We start from the raw sequence: 15,555 nt of genomic DNA, 5'->3' as shown, positions 1-15,555 counted from the left end.
TTCTACAAGTATTTAATTAGGAGCACCCAGTGGTGATACTATGCAGCTCTCTATTGCCACATCACACTGTGGACTACTGGTGTTCTTTTTACTACTAGAAGTCAGCATTAGTGCCTTTACATCGAATCAGGGTAAAGAACCAATTCCAGGAACCCTCCCATCCCCACTCTCTCACCACCCCCCCACCCTCAATTATTTTCATGCAAACCCTCCACACCTTTTACCACTTTGTATGTAGATAGAAGCTATTTAACACACACAGAGTGACATTCTGCCTAAAATGAGAACGATCATTTGGAGTTTATTCACCCCTATCCTCCAGTGGGATGTGAATGCCATGTGAGGCCGGGGCTGGCTTGCTGCCGGGGTTCTCTTGTCCTGGCACGTGGCCCGCCCCAGCACGAAGCCTGGCAGGGAGGGCTCAGGTGGGCGGCGTGTGGAGGGCAGGCTGCTAGGCCAGGCCTCCCCAGAACGACTGCCCCATGTCCAGCCTGTATCTCCGGAGTGCCATGCTGCACTGGGGCGGGACAGGGCTGGCTTGGGGCTCCACGAAAGATGCCTCACATGTGCCTAGAAATGTAGGTGTCAAGGGAAGGCTGTGTGTGGGGGCACCTGAGGGGCTGGGCTTCCCGGGCATCTGAGTTCTTACAGAGCCCTAATACATCCCCAAATGGTTGTATGAGGATGGGCACAAAAATGGCAGATGGGGTCACCCTCACCCTCCACTGACGTGAAAATGGACTGGGATCCGACTCATGCAACGTTCCTTCTCAGCTGTAGGTTCCACATCCAGGGGTTAGGGGTCCCCACCACACAAGGACCCCGTCACAGGTGGGGGTCATACTCTTCCTCCAGAAACGGACTAAGCAACCAGCACGTGAGCCTTACGCTGTGTTTACAGGCTGAGTCCCCGCGGCTCTTCCAGCTTCACAGGCCAGGGTCACCTTCAGATTGAATGTGCAGGGCCCCGAGGACTCATGTCCTGAGACAGCCCCTCTTCCTGGGATTGGACCCCCGGGCTCAGGTGAGAGGTGTTCCCGGGCCCCTGCACCTGGGGCTCAGGTGAGGTGTTCCCGGGCCCCTTCATCTGGGGCTCAGGTGAGAGGTGTTCCCGGGCCCCTTCATCTGGGGCTCAGGTGAGAGGTGTTCCCGGGCCCCTTCATCTGGGGCTCAGGTGCGAGCAGGTGTTCCAGGGCCCCTTCATCTGGGGCCTGGGAGTTGACCCTGACTTCCTGGCCCCAGAAAGAAAAGGGAAAACACAGAGGTCCCAGGAAAAGGGGCACAGCGGGGAGGGTCGCAGGCTGCCCCAAAGCCCAGCTCCAGGCTCAGGAAAGCCCCTCCCTGCTCACCCCTTCCGGAGGGCCTGGGTCTGCGGAGGGACGGGGCTTAGGGGGTCTCCGAAGGTTAGAGTGCTCAGGCTCGGGTGGGGAGGAGGGAGACGCGTTGGGTGCTGAGGGCCTCCTGCGTGGGGCCCAGAGGGCCAGGCTGCGGCCACTGCCAGGTGGGCAGCTCATCTCTCTGGCAGCAGCACGAAGAAGGCAGCCTTCAGGAAGCGGCCGAAGCTGCAGAGTGCGGCCACCAGCCAGTGGGAGCGGAGGCCAGGGTCTGTGCTGACCACACACTTGAGGACATCAGTCTGGGAGGGAAGAGGGAGACCGTTAGAGAGCAGAGCCAGCACCGCCAGGTCCCCCAGCACCGTGCACCCGAATATCAGCAAACTGCATGAGGGGAATGCAGGAGACTGTTCGGGAAGGAGGTCTGTGGCCTGGACTGAAGGCTCCAGCACAAGACCAGACACGACACCGTGCAATTCCGACAGCGTGAAGGGCCAGGAGGCACCGGAGGTGGGGACAGATGGCAGCCAGGCCAGCCGGAGGGCCCCTGCCGAGCAGGAGAGAGGCCTTCATGGCCCTTGCTGGGGCTCCAGACAACCAGACCAGGGTGCCAGCTCCCCTCAGCCACCTGCCTGCTGCCCCCCAGTGGCTACAAGTACACCGGTGTCCTCCTGTGGGGCCTTGGAGCCTGGGCTGCCAGGAAGGGGCAAACTCAGCTTCATTCAGACTCTGCCTGGAACAACAGCAGGGCCACGGACTCCCTGGACTCTGAAGTTCCTTCTGGAGAAGTGAACGAACGTCCAGTTCTCTTATTCCCTTCACTTCCTGCTAATACATGAAGGCTTTTCCCTGCAGCCTAGACCTGTGGCCTTGGCGCTGCTCAAAGTGTCTTCACCCACTGGGCACACAGTGCCCGGCCCCACGCCACACTCCACAGGAGGAAGGCAGGAGGGGACGAAGTCTTGGGGTTTCTGTGCTGAGGGACGCCTGTAGCCACGTGTGACATCTTAAGACAGTGCCCTCCCCCACCCCCAATTCAGCCTTCAGAGGAGACCACAGCCCCCGCAGACCACGTGACTTCAATCTCTCGAGATGCTGAACCAAAGGCCCCAGCAGAGGGGTCTGAGCCCTGTCACCCCTGGCCGCTGATTTACACACCAGGTCAACACCTGCTGTACAAGAGACAACGCTGGACTCTCGGCAGGGGAGCCGCCCTCCACACCCAGGGCCCAGCAGCAACTGTGGTCTGGCCAGGGCAGGGTGGGAAGTTGGGGGCATGGAGACAGAGGAAGGGTTTGGCTCTGACACCCACCCCTCGGGGCCTTGCTTTTCCCACTCGGGTGGGCAGGGGCTGGGGGCAGTGGGTCTTTAACACAGGGGTGGGATCAGGGGGTAAGTCAGTGCTGGATCTGGGCAGAGTAGAGAGTCCTGGGCCTGCCTGTAGGTCTCGGCCCTTGCCCCACCCCCTGCCTCACCCATCTCCCCCAGCAGTGCTCAGGTGACCACCCACCCGCCATTCCCTCTCGTACCTCTGCACCCTCGCACCCCAGCTCTCCCACCCCCACAGGCGCTCAGATGCTCACCCATCCGCCACTCCCTCCTGTACCTCTGCACCCTCGCACCCCAGCTCTCCCACCCCCACAGGCGCTCAGATGCTCACCCATCCGCCACTCCCTCCTGTACCTCTGCACCCTCGCACCCCAGCTCTCCCACCCCCACAGGCGCTCAGATGCTCACCCATCCGCCACTCCCTCCTGTACCTCTGCACCCTCGCACCCCAGCTCTCCCACCCCCACAGGCGCTCAGATGCTCACCCATCCGCCACTCCCTCCTGTACCTCTGCACCCTTGCACCCCAGCTCCCCCACCCCCCCCCCCACCCCACCCCGGCACTCAGGCGCTCACCCATCCGCCGCGTCTCCGCAGCCAGGTCGCCAGGGTCTTGCGCACGAACTCCCCCAGGCAGTCCACGAGGGTGTGGACCATGGCAGGCTGGGCCTGCCTCACACAGTCCACGGCCAGCCCCGCGGCCACCGCATACAGGGACACCACCTTGCCCCACGTGATGCCTGCAGGGAGAGAGATGGTCAAGACCAGGACTTGAATCCCACCCACGGGAGCACTTAAGGAAGGGGCTGGGCCTCTCTGAGCCGCTGTCCTGCTTGCCGTCCAGCTAATGACCAGGGACCGTCCCAAGGGGGGACCACTCCCTGACAGGATGCCTGGCCAGCTGGCCACCTGCCCACCCTCTCAGGTAGTTCTCGGGCAGGCAGGCTTCTCAGCCTCCACTGTACACCTGCCCAGCCCATGTCTGTGGAGGAGGCCGCAGGGACAAGTGGGGTGAGGCGGGGGAACTGAGGGCAGCAGCAGATGGAGTGAGCAGCCAGTGGCCTCACGGGCGGCACCCCTGGTCTGCCTGTTCCCACAACAGGCCTGGCATCCACATTTTACATATAAAGAAGCTGAGGCCTGCGGAGAAACTGCCTTCCCCAGACCGCTAACCTGCTGAGGCTGAACTGAGATGGGAGCAGCCTTGAAACAGAAGACAAAAGATGGCGACAGCGGGGGAAAGAACAAAAGGCAGGACATGATGCCTCAACACGGAAAGACGTTTTATACATCAGCGAGAAAAGGGGCTTTCAAAAGAACAAGAGCACAGAACTGGAGCAGCCCATTCACAAAAGAAAATTAAAATAAGAGACACGAAAAATGTTTACCTTCATTAATAACCAAAGAAAGGCAAATTAAAACAAGATGTAATCTGTTGCATTAAAAGCTTTTAGGCCAGGCGCAGTGGCTCACACCTGTAATCCCAGCACTTTCGGAGGCCAAGGCGGGCAGATCACAAGGTCAGGGGTTCAAGACCAGCCTGACCAACATGGTGAAACCCTGTCTCTACTAAAAATACACAAAAAATTAGCCAGGCCTGGTGGCACACGCCTGTCATCCCAGCTACTCGGGAGGCTGAAGCAGGAGAATCGCTTGAACCCGGGGAGGCGGAGGTTGCAGTGAGCTGAGATAGTGCCAGTACACTCCAGCCTGGGCAACAGAGCGAGACCCCGGCTCTAAATAAATAAATAAATACATGCTTTTAAATGGCAGTGTGAGGATTCAGGCAACTGCACAGCCTGTAAACCTTGGTGGGAAGCCCAGCTGGAGGGCACTGGCAATATCTGAACGGCCACAAAACATATAGCCCAGCAGTGGTCCCTGGAGGGAGTGAGCAGTGGTCCCCGGAGGGAGTGAGCAGTGGTCCCCGGAGAGAGATAGCAGTGGTCCCTGGAGGGAGTCAGCAGTGGTCCCCGGAGGGAGATAGCAGTGGTCCCCGGAGGGAGTGAGCAGTGGTCCCTGGAGGGAGTGAGCAGTGGTCCCTGGAGGGAGTCAGCAGTGGTCCCCGGAGGGAGACAGCAGTGGTCCCCGGAGGGAGTCAGCAGTGGTCCCCGGAGGGAGTCAGCAGTGGTCCCCGGAGGGAGTCAGCAGTGGTCCCTGGAGGGAGTTAGCCTGAGGGCACTGCACATGCAAAGATGAAGCACTGCTCTCTGATCCACCCTCATATAGCAGCCAACCTGGATTTGTTATGAAAACATAAATCAGCTCAGTCACAGATGTTCACAGCAGCCAATTCACAATTGCCAAAAGGTGGAAAGAACCCAAGTGTCCTTCAACAGATAAATGGATACACAAATGTGGTGGATGTTACTCAGCCACAGAAGGCAGCCAGGCGCAGTGGCTCACGCCTATAATCCCAGCACTTTGGGAGGCCGAGGTGGGCAGATCACCTGAGGTCAGGAGATCGAGACCATCCTGGCTAACACAGTGAAACCCCGTCTCTACTAAAAATACAAAAAATTAGCCGGGCGAGGTGGCGGGCGCCTGTAGTCCCAGCTACTCGGGAGGTTGAGGCAGGAGAATGGCGTGAACCCGGGAGGCGGAGCTTGCAGTGAGCTGAGATTGTGCCACTGCACTCCAGCCTGGGCAACAGAGTGAGACTCTGTCTCAAAAATAAATAAATAAATAATAAATAAATAAAAGAAGGCACGGGGCTCTGAGGCAGGCTGGGCATGGATGGGCCTCAAAAACACACACTGGGTGGAAGCTGCCAGGCACAAAAAGCCACACAGAGTGCGAGTCCGTGGATGCAAAATGTCCACAACAGTCAGGGACAGAGCTGGGACGCAGGCTCACGGCTGGCAGAGGGCAAGGGGTGGGGGATGGCGGTGGCAGCCAAGGGCACAGGCATTCTGGGGTGATAAAGACCTCCTGAGGCTAGAAGCTAGTGGCTGTTCCACACTGTGAATGTGGCAGATGCTGCTGAATTGCACATTTTTAAGTGGATAATTATGTCATGTGAGTTTAACGTCAATTAAAAGAAATGGGGAAAAACACAAATCCGACCATGTCACTCCCCTGCATAAAGCTCTCGTGTTGCTGTGACTTCCCGTGTCCTTCAAAGTAAACCCAAGTTTGAATTCCCAGCTGAGCTGGCCCCTGGCAGACTCCAGCCCTTTTCCTGCCACCCCAACCTCGAAGGTGCCCTTGTCATTGGTGGGACACGCACGCCTGGCACAGCCCCTGCTCTGCCCGCTGCACTTCCCCACCACATGGGGCTGTTCCTCCTTCCAGGGCACGGCCACGCGGGGAGTGGAGCCTGATGTCAGCACTGCGTGTGGCTTGCGGGACAACTTGTTCTGAGGTGTCTGGTTCCATCAGAACATAGTGCATTCCATGCCGGGCGCGGTGGCTCACGCCTATAATCCTAGCACTCGGGGAGGCCGAGGCAGATGGATCACCTGAGGTCAGTTCGAGACCAGCCTGGCCAGCATGGTGAGACCCAGTCTCTACTAAAAATACAAATATTAGCCAGGCATGGTGGCGGGTGCCTGTAATCCCAGCTACTCAGGAGGCTGAGGCAGGAGAATCGCTTGAACCTGGGGGGCAGAGGTTGCAAGATCACACCACTTCATTCCAGCCTCGGCAAAACAGCGAAAATTAAAAACAAACAAACAAACAAAACCAACTATGTTCCGAGTGACAGCCACATTTCCACTCCAGAGGGATGGATGGGAAAGAAAGACAGGAAGACAGGAGTCCGGAAGCAATAGCCTCGGCGTCCACTGTGTCCTTCCAGCTCTTCTGTGTCTTTTTAACTGATATCATTCCATTACCATAAAATTAATCTTTTAAAAGTGGAGTATCTTTGAGCATATTCACAAAGTTGTGCAACCATCACCTCTATCTAATTCTAGAACATTTTCATCATCCCAGAAGAAACCCCATGCCCATTAGCAGTCATTCCCTATTTCACCGACAGCCCCTGGCAGCCACTCATCTTACTTTCTGTCTGTAGATTTACCTACCCTGAATATTTCATGTAAGTGTAATCACACGGCTTGTTCATTTTGTGTCTGGCGTATTTCACCGAGCACAATTTCACGGTTCATCCACACGGTAGCAGTATCAGTGTTTCATTCCTGTTAATGGCTGAATAATATTCCGCAGCGTGGATACACTACATTTTGTTTATCCATTTATCAACATCCTTTAGCCAATAACCTTTCGGGTATTATAAAGAATGCTGCTATGAACACTGATGCATGTTTGTGTGTGTGTGTGGATATGTTTTCGTTTCTCTTGGGAACACACCTGGGGTAGGTTTGCTGGGTCATAGGGTAACCCCATGTTTGCCTGTTTGAGCAACTACCAGGTTGCTTTTTCCAGAGCAGGTGCACCATCTTACATCCCCACCAGCAGAGTACAAGAGCTCTGCTTTCTGCACATCCTCGATAACACTTGTGGTCATGTGACTTTTTTTTCTTTTTCTTTTTTTTTTTCTTGTGAGATAGAGTTTCGCTCTTGTTGCCCAGGCTGGAGTGCAACAGCACGGTCTCAGCTCACTGCAACCTCCACCTCCTGAGTTCAAGCAATTCTCCTGCCTCAGCCTCCCGAGGAGCTGAGATTACAGGTGCCCACCACCATACCCGGCTAATTTTTCTATTAGTAGAGACAGGATTTTACCATGTTGGCCAGGCTAGTCTCGAACTCCTGACCTCAGGTGATCCACCCACCTCGGCCTCCCAAAGTGTTGGGATTACAGGCATGAGCCACTGCACCCGGCTTTTTTTTGTTTTTTAGAATAGGGTCTCTTTGGCTGGGCACGGTGGCTCATGCCTGTAATCCCAGCACTTTGGGAGGCCGAGGCGGGTGGATCACCTGAGGTCAGGAGTTTGAGATCAGCCTGGCTGACATGGTGAAACTCTGTCTGCTAATAATACAAAGAATACTAATAATACAAAAATTAGCTAGGCGTGGTGGCACACACCTGTAATCCCAGCTACTGGAGAGGCTGAAGCAGGAGAACCGCTTGAACCCAGGAGATGGAGGTTGCAGTGAGCCAAGATTGCACCATTGCACCTCCAGCCTGGGCAACAAGAGTGAAACTCCATCTCAAAAAAAAAAAAAAACAAAAAAAAAAAAGGAAAAAAAAGAAAGAATAGGGTCTGCGTCTGTCACCCAGGCTGGAGAGCAGTGACACAATCTCTGCTCACCGCAACCTCCGCCTCCCGGGTTCAAGCGATTCTCCTGTCTCAGCCTCCCGAGTAGCTGAGATTACAGGCATGTGCCATCACGCCTGGCTAATTTTGTATTTTTATCAGAGACAGGGTTTCTTCTTTTTGGTCAGGCTGGTCTCAAACTCCCGACCTCAGGTGATCCACTCACCTCGGCCTCCCAAAGTGCTGGGATTACAGCCGTGAGTCACTGCACCCGGCCATTTTTATTTTTCTTATAATAAAACTATAATTAGAAGAATTATATAAAATTACATATGTAGTTATAGAAAATACAATTCAAATTCAAAGAAAAAAATAAAAACTATTGTCAACTTTTAAATGGGGAGGAAAACTGAGTTCTACCACTTTGGAAATGAGATTTTCCAAAGTCCTGGGCGGGAACTTTGAAGCCCTAAATGAAAACAGCCAGAAACAACATTTGTTGGCCTCTGCCTTGGTGGGAGGCTCCTGGGGCTGGAGACTTGGAGACCCCCACGGAGCCCTGCCCTGCAGCCCTCACGCGGCTCATATCACTAGCCAAGGCCCCCGCCCTGAGGTGCCGGCTGTGCGGCTTGCCTACAGTGCAGGGGCTGGGCAGGGCACACACCCTCAAGGGCGCCTGCTAAGAGGAGTAGAGGGAGGAAGACCCGGGGGTCAGAGCGTGCAGGGATGGCTGGCGTGGGAAGGGCCTCAGGTAGGGAGGCAAGGATGTGTAAAGCACTTGGAGGCTGGAGGCTTGCCCTGTAGACAAAAGGGCCCAAGAGGACTGGGATGGACAAAGGTGAAGGGGGCTGGGGGTGCAACTGCCAGTGGGCCTGAGGGGCAGAAGGGGCGGCCCTGCCCTAGCTCCCTAGTCAGCTGGCTCTGGTTCAGGGAGGTTCAGAAACCCGCTGCAGGTCACGAGGCTCTTGGGTTTCAGCCTGCGTGGCTCCCCTCAGGCAGGGCCGCCTCAGAGTAGCAGCAGGTGGGGGTGTGGGGGCTGCCACATGGCCAGAGCCAGGCCTGCGTGGGACAAGCCTGGGGCGCTGGGTGGGGTGGGGGATGCTGACCACAGGGGAGTGGGCTCCAGTTTTCCAGTGAAAACAACAAGACTTAAACTGAACTCTACACATGGCCCGGGCCACCTGGCTGGTGCCCCCCACATCCCCCGTCAGCTGTGTGCCCGCTCGTCCCGCCATCACCTTTCCCCTCAGCCCTCCCGGGCCCCCAGGCGCCCTCCCAGAACCAACCAGAGCCTTCCTAGGCACCGCCCCCACCTCAGGCCAGACCCTGTTCAGGCAAGGCCGGGCGGGTAGGGGCATCCTGGCCCCATCCTCTCCCCCTGCTGAAGGGGGAGGCGCCCCACCTCTGGGCAGGCTGCTGCATTCTCAGAAATGACTGTTCCTTTTAAAGCCAGCCTGCAGCTCGTAAACCCAGCGGCCCCGAGACAGACACCCGGGTGGCCACCCACGTGCCGGCGTCGGCCAAGGGAGGGCTGAGAGTGGTCGTCAGCCCAGGACGCCTTCCACTCCTGGCTTCCTTCCTGGGCCCCACCCACTGCCTGCCCCGTGCCTGCCTGGGTCACCTTGGGGGCGGGCACCAGCTTGCCAGCTCCTGCCACCATGCTTCCGCCGCCCACTGTGCCGTGGACCCTGCCCCCTGCCCACCCGGTCCGAGCCACACCACCTGCCCACTCTCCAGCCCCTACCCATATGCACCCCCAGCCGACCCAGGTCTGCCCCATGGCACGCCTCAGCCTGGCCTGGGCCCGGCCCCCCACCCTCAGCTGCCACTGGGGCCTTGGAGCCAAACTGCCAACAAGGATTCATTTACGATCTCCCAGAGGGACATGGGAGCAGTGACAGAGTCCAGGCTCTGAGGCCACCCCAAGGAGCGCCAGACAGGGAGTCTGGCCGGCACCCAGCTCCGTTCCGCCTCCTGACCCCACACCACAGCCTGAGGTCACTGCCCCTCCCCAGGTGTGGTCTGAGGCACTCCGGCACGTGCTGCAGCAACAAGACAAGCCCGGAGGCAGGACCGGACCCCGCCTGGACTCCCATCCCAGGACTCAGCCTTCCCTCTCCAGCAGCCTGCCAGGTCGCCGCTGCGTCCCAGCCATGGTAACTTCTGTCCAGGGAGGTCAGCAGTGAGCAAGTGTGGCACTGGAGAGGCCGGATTCTGTCAGAAAACGCTCGCAGCCCCCGCCACCTTGGCCTCCAGCCGAGGGTGTCAGCCCCGCTCTGTCCCCATCTGGCCGGCCCACCAGGGGTCAGCGGAGATGTCTGGGAGAGGAGCTGGAGATCACCCCGCAAAGGTGGGGTCTGCCTGAGCGAGAGGCAGCTGTCCTCACGCTCCTGGCCTCTTGCCCTTGCCCTCCAGTGGGTGGAGGTGCTGAGGCTATCTGAAGACCCCTGGCTCTGAGGTCCCCCCGTGGTGTGGGATGCATCTCCCACAGCGAGGGTGTGGCTTCCTCTGGCGCCTGTCTGATGCCTGGCTCCTGCTGCTGTCAGGACGGCCTGCAGACAAGGCAGTTGAGGCCACAGAGATGACAGCAGGCCATAGTCACACAGCTGACTGGCCACAGACCCACACCAGCTCTCAGACGAGGGTGTGCAAGGCCTCCCTGCTGTCAGGGGTCTTCCAAAAAGCCGCCCGGGGTGAACAGCATGCCCCTCCTCCAAGCTTCAGGGAATCCGGCTCACCCCGGGGTTCGCTGGCCCAGAGCTGTGCCCAGCACCTGGACAGCACTTGGAAAACAGCTGAGGGATGTGCCAATCAGGGAGGTGCCGCATCAGGGCCGGCGCACCACTCACCCCAACAGCAGCACCCAGCGCCTGCCACACCCAGGGGCAGCTCATAGCACGGGATGCCAGGACGGGACCCAAGGTCACAGAGGTCAAAGGCAGGGGGCTGAGGTCTGCAGGGCCAGACCTGATGACACGGGGCAAGAGGACAGAAGGCCACACTGGGCAAATCCAGGCCAAGGCAGCTGGTCAAGTGGACAGCGGGGCACCAAGCAGGGGAGACAAGCCCTGAGTCTCCCGTGCGCCTAGAAGCATGTGGACAACCGGGAGCAGCAGGAGCAGGGAGGCAGGGCCAGGAGTTGCCTCTCCAGGGCAGAGATGGGAGCGCCCAGGAGGGTCACAGGTGAGGTAGGCACAGCCAGGTGAGATGCGCTGCTATTCTTCGAATGCCCCCGGGAGCCGGTCTGCTTGGACCCCCTGCCCCCATGCGGTCCCCTCTCCTGGACGCTGGAGCCCTGAGGCTCACCTCTGACCATCAGAATCCAGCAGAGTTACCCGTGACTTCTGGGGGTATATCCTAACAGCCTGGCAGCATCTACTCAGGAGCTGTCTAGGAAACCTGCTCCTTGCCACTCCTCCTCGGAACACAGCACCATGCTGTGAGAAGCCCAAGTCCCGCTCGGGGGCCCCTGCAGGACACCAGGCAGCCCTAGGACGTGCCACCCCACAGGACTGCAGGTCACGTGGCCCCACTGATGCTGGACCACAGCTACAACCACTCAAGAAGCCCGTGCCAGCTGCTCAGCATGCCCACCAGCCTGCAGAACCACAAGAGACCCTGAATGCTGTGGTTTGAACCCACGCTAGTGGCTGGGCAGCTCCTGACACCTGCAGCAGCGAGATGGCACCGGTGGGCACTGGGCAGCGCCAGGATGGGTGGGGGCCAGCTCATGGGGTCCCTGTGAGCCTGAGCCACAGACCCTAGATCCCTCCCTGAGGTCCCATGGGACAGGCAGACTGGGTATACCTGCAGAGAAGATGTGGCCAGCCACGGCCAGGAACGCATCGGTCACCACAGGCTCAGACTGCAGGGAGATGTGCAGCTGACGCGCCACGTTGCGGTAGATGCTGGGCCGGATCATCTCCAGCTCATCCCCTGTGTGGTCACAAGAGCAGGTGAGAGGCAGCCCACGCCCCAGCTCCCTGGGACATGCCTGTCTTGGGGCACACCCTGCACCTGACCCCACCTGACCATGCTTGAATTCCAGCCTGTTCCTCACTTAACTTGTCTGATTCCCACCTCCACTTGACCCCATGTGACCTCCCTTGGGCCATCCCCCAACCTTGGCCCCTAGGGACCAGAAGACCAAGGAAGTGCTGAAGGCGCCCCCAGTCCTGCCCCTCTGACGAGCCAGCCCCTAAGCCGAGCAGGCCAAGCCGGTGGGGCGGGAATCCTGCGAGAGCGTGGGCTGTGCCTGCTGGTGACTCACTGCCCAGAGCAGGACGGAGCAGGCAGGCGGCCAGAGCCCGATGTGGGGAGGGGCTGGGCAGAGAAAGCATCGGGATGAGAGCAGGGGAAAGCCCGAGAGCCTGGCTCAGGCCCTAGCATGGCTCAGGGACCGCTCAGATGCAGAGGCTGAGCCGCTGTCCTGGGCCACCCGCACTGCCACACCCCCACCTGGGCTGGCTGAGCCGCTGTCCTGGGCCACCCGCACTGCCGCACTCCCACCTGGGCTCTTGCTGCCAAGGGGACGTGCTTGGAGGTGGCACTGCATCAGCCCCGCCCTGGCAGCCGAGGATGGCCCCCATAGGCCCGCCGCCCCAGTGCTGCCTGTGGCGCCCTTGGCAGCAGCAGTGCACAGGCACGGGTCAGATGGTGCCGAGAATGCCACAGGGCCCTGGGATTGGGAGTCCCCAGCCCGGCCAGTTCTCCAGCCAAAGCAAACAGGGTAATGCTGCTGACTGGACCATCTCGGCCGATAAAGGCTACTCTGTATCTCATTAATTAAGATCTGGAACCAGAGCAGAGCCCAGGAGAGGCTGGCCGGGGGCGGGGGATGACATGGAAATTCCCAGGCCTGACCCGGCAGCTCCCACAGACCTCCGGGGCTGCTGCAGGCTGGCTCCAGACTGAAGGTGGGGACACAACCCGGGCTTCTTCCTGTCTGCGCTGCCCGAGGGCAGGGAGACAGCGCTGGCCTCGAGGGACTGACCCTGAGCAGCTGTGAGGGCAGATGCAGGTCCAAGCAGTGTCCCTCTGGGGCCCCCCTGGACATCTGGGACTTCTTCCCAGCCATTCCAGGGGTCTGGCATCATCTCAGAAGGCGACTAAAAGGATCCCCTAGGGTCATTCTCAGACCCCGACTAGAGGCAGCAGCAGGCGGCGGGTCTCATGGAGTCCCACCAACCCCCTAGCTCCCACCCAGAGACCTCTCCCTCCTTCTGAACTTCTCAGATGGGACTCCACCTCCTCCTGGAGGCTCTGTGCTGGTCCCCATGGATTCTGCCCGCACCCCACACACATTCCTGGGCAGGTCAGGTCTACACAGCTTCGCTCTCTGGGCCCAGCCCACCACGTAAGGGCAGGGGCCACCTAGAGCCCATGCCAGCGTCAGCCTGAGAGGAGGCAGCGTGTCCCCTCACAGGGTCGTGCCCTCCGACTCCAAACCCCTGCCTGGAGAGCCACCGATTCAGTTTCACCTCTGCTGTCACCTCCCCTTCCCGGGCTCGGCCACAAGCGCCCCATGTGCCCTCTTCGGGCATCACATAAACATTCACAGGTGACGGCTGCAGCCCAGCTGTGGTGAGGGGACTTGACAGTCACAGCGGGGCTGGTCCCTCCCTCTGCGGTCCAGACCTCGGAGACGGTGGGGGCAGCCAGTGGGCCGTGACCCCAGAACCGAGCACCCCCAGATGTCCTCACAGCACCAACGAATACTGAGGTTTTGGCTACCCAGCCCGGTGGGCGCAGTTTCCAATGGGGGGGCCTCGGAGGCCTCGTTATCCAGAGGGCAGCGGGCGGGATCTCGGCCAGTAACACCAAGAATCTGTTTTCCAAAATAAACATCGGGACACGTGCTCCTACAAAGGCTTTCTGTGCCCAGCTGAGAACAAGGGTCACTGTGGAAGCTTAGCCACCCACCAATAGATTATTCTTTCTGGAGCTTTCTATTGTTTATGGCCAGCATGACTGAAATCTGGGCTGAGCAGGCAGCTGATGGGGGGGCCTGTGGCGTGGGAGGCCTGAGAGGGCAGGTCCGGGAGCACCCGCCTGGGTGGCCCTGTCCCGAGCGCCTGGCCGTCCCGCTATCTCGGCCTCAGAGGGAGGCTGCGGCCCAGCAGGGGAGGAGGCGCAGCTGGGGATCCCACCAGGGCGCACTCACCCAGGCGCAGCAGCACCGCGCACACCTCGGCCAGGCGTCCCGGGACCGGCGCGGCGCGCTCGGGCGCGCGCCAGGAGAGGCCGGCGCGCAGTAGCCGCGCGTGCACGTACTCCCGGCCCAGCGCCTTGGCCTGGGCCACCAGCTCCTTGTCGGTGGGCGAGCGGTCAAAGGCGTCCATGATCTCGGCGGCGAAGACCGAGGAGCGCCGCAGCACCTCCATGGCGGCGACGCGGGTGGGGGGCGCCGCACCTGCGGGCACAAGCGCTCAGCCGGGTGGAAGGAGGCGGCGCGGGGAACGGGGCGCGCGGGGCGCCGGGCTGGGCGTGGCCCTCGGGAAGGGCCGTAGCCCGCGCCGGGTCCGCTCTCGCTTTTTGTGCCCCAAATCTTTAAAAACCCAGCGCCACCTTCTTTCAGGGCCCGAATTCAGCTACAGACATTCCCCGCGGCAGCCAGGGACCGGAGGGGCCGCGGGGAGACGGCGGTTTGCTCCGGGGCCGCCGGGCCCGCCCTCGAAGACGAGTGCGTGGGCGGCGGGGGCGGGGGGCACAGCCCAGCGCGTCCCCCACGGCGACCGCCCGGACCCCGGCCCTCCCCGCCCCCGCCCCCGCCGGGGGCCGCCCACCTCCGCCGCCGGCGTCCTGCGCGCGTGTCCCCGGCCTCGCCGTCCCCGTGGCACCCCGGCACGGACGCCACGCCCGCCGCGCTCACCTCTCCCGCCGCATGGCGCGGGCGCCGGGGTGGAGTTCTGGCTTCAGGATCTGCTCGCCGCCGCCGACGACCTCGACCCTTCCATTCAGACCCGCGAGGACGCGCGCCCCGCCCCGGCGCCCGCCCCGTCCACGCCCGAGCCGGGAGCGCGAGGTCCGCGGGGCTTCCCGCGCTCTCGGGGGGCTCCGGCCGCGGCGTCGGGGGCCTGGGCAGCGAGGGTGGCACCGCGCGACTCCCAGCCGGCGAGAGGCTGGGCTCGGGGCTTGGCCTTCTAAGGGAAAGGCAACCCCCGGGGGCGGAGTCGGGGAGACGCGGCCCGAGCTTCCCCGACCGCCTCCCCGCTTAAGGAGGACCGGGCGAGTTCCCTGGATGCGCCCGGAGAAGGCGACCAGGCCGGAGCGGGCCCCGCAAGGCGGAGCAGTGGGGACCCAGAGCCAGCCCCAGCCGCCTGGGTGCTCGCCGGGGTCCGTTTGAAAATTGGGTTGTCTTCTTCGTTCGTAGAGGTTCTTTCCAGAGTCTGGATACGTGTTCTTGGTCCGGACGCACGCCCTTTGTATTGTAGATGGATTCTTGGATTCGCATTTATTGAAGTTATTGCAAATATCTTCCTCTATTTTGTGGTTTACTTTTGCTTTGGATGAACAGGAGTTACTCTTAGTGATGTCCAATTTATCAGTCTTTTCTTTATGGTTAGTACCTTTTTATTGGGGTATCCTCCTGTATTTCCTTTTAGAAGCTTGTTTTAGGGCTCATATTTAGATCTGTGATTGATTACTTGTTAATTATTGTGAATGGTGTGGTACGGGGCTAGAGCTCATTTTTTTCCGTGTAGATATCCGATTGGCCTGGCATCATTTATT

At 60.0% G+C, this 15,555-nt stretch overlaps 1 protein-coding gene across 1 annotated transcript; it reads right to left on the bottom strand.

The window, feature by feature from the left end:
• Positions 1 to 878: 878 nt before the first annotated feature.
• On the bottom strand, positions 879 to 15,089 carry BOK (BCL2 family apoptosis regulator BOK). Its single transcript, XM_030803460.1, has 5 exons — positions 14,696 to 15,089; positions 13,988 to 14,236; positions 11,632 to 11,760; positions 3,239 to 3,402; positions 879 to 1,636 (listed from the first exon to the last, which is right to left on the bottom strand). Exons 2-5 carry the CDS (start codon positions 14,205 to 14,207, stop codon positions 1,511 to 1,513), a joined length of 639 nt encoding a protein of 212 aa, XP_030659320.1. The 5' UTR covers positions 14,208 to 14,236; positions 14,696 to 15,089; the 3' UTR covers positions 879 to 1,510.
• Between the last annotated feature and the right edge of the window lie 466 nt (positions 15,090 to 15,555).

This window comes from Nomascus leucogenys, chromosome 22a, assembly GCF_006542625.1.
Source record: "Nomascus leucogenys isolate Asia chromosome 22a, Asia_NLE_v1, whole genome shotgun sequence".
NCBI lineage: Eukaryota > Metazoa > Chordata > Mammalia > Primates > Hylobatidae > Nomascus > Nomascus leucogenys.
The sequence above is the reverse complement of the archived record's forward strand: the minus strand, read 5'-3'. Positions and strand labels throughout refer to the sequence as shown.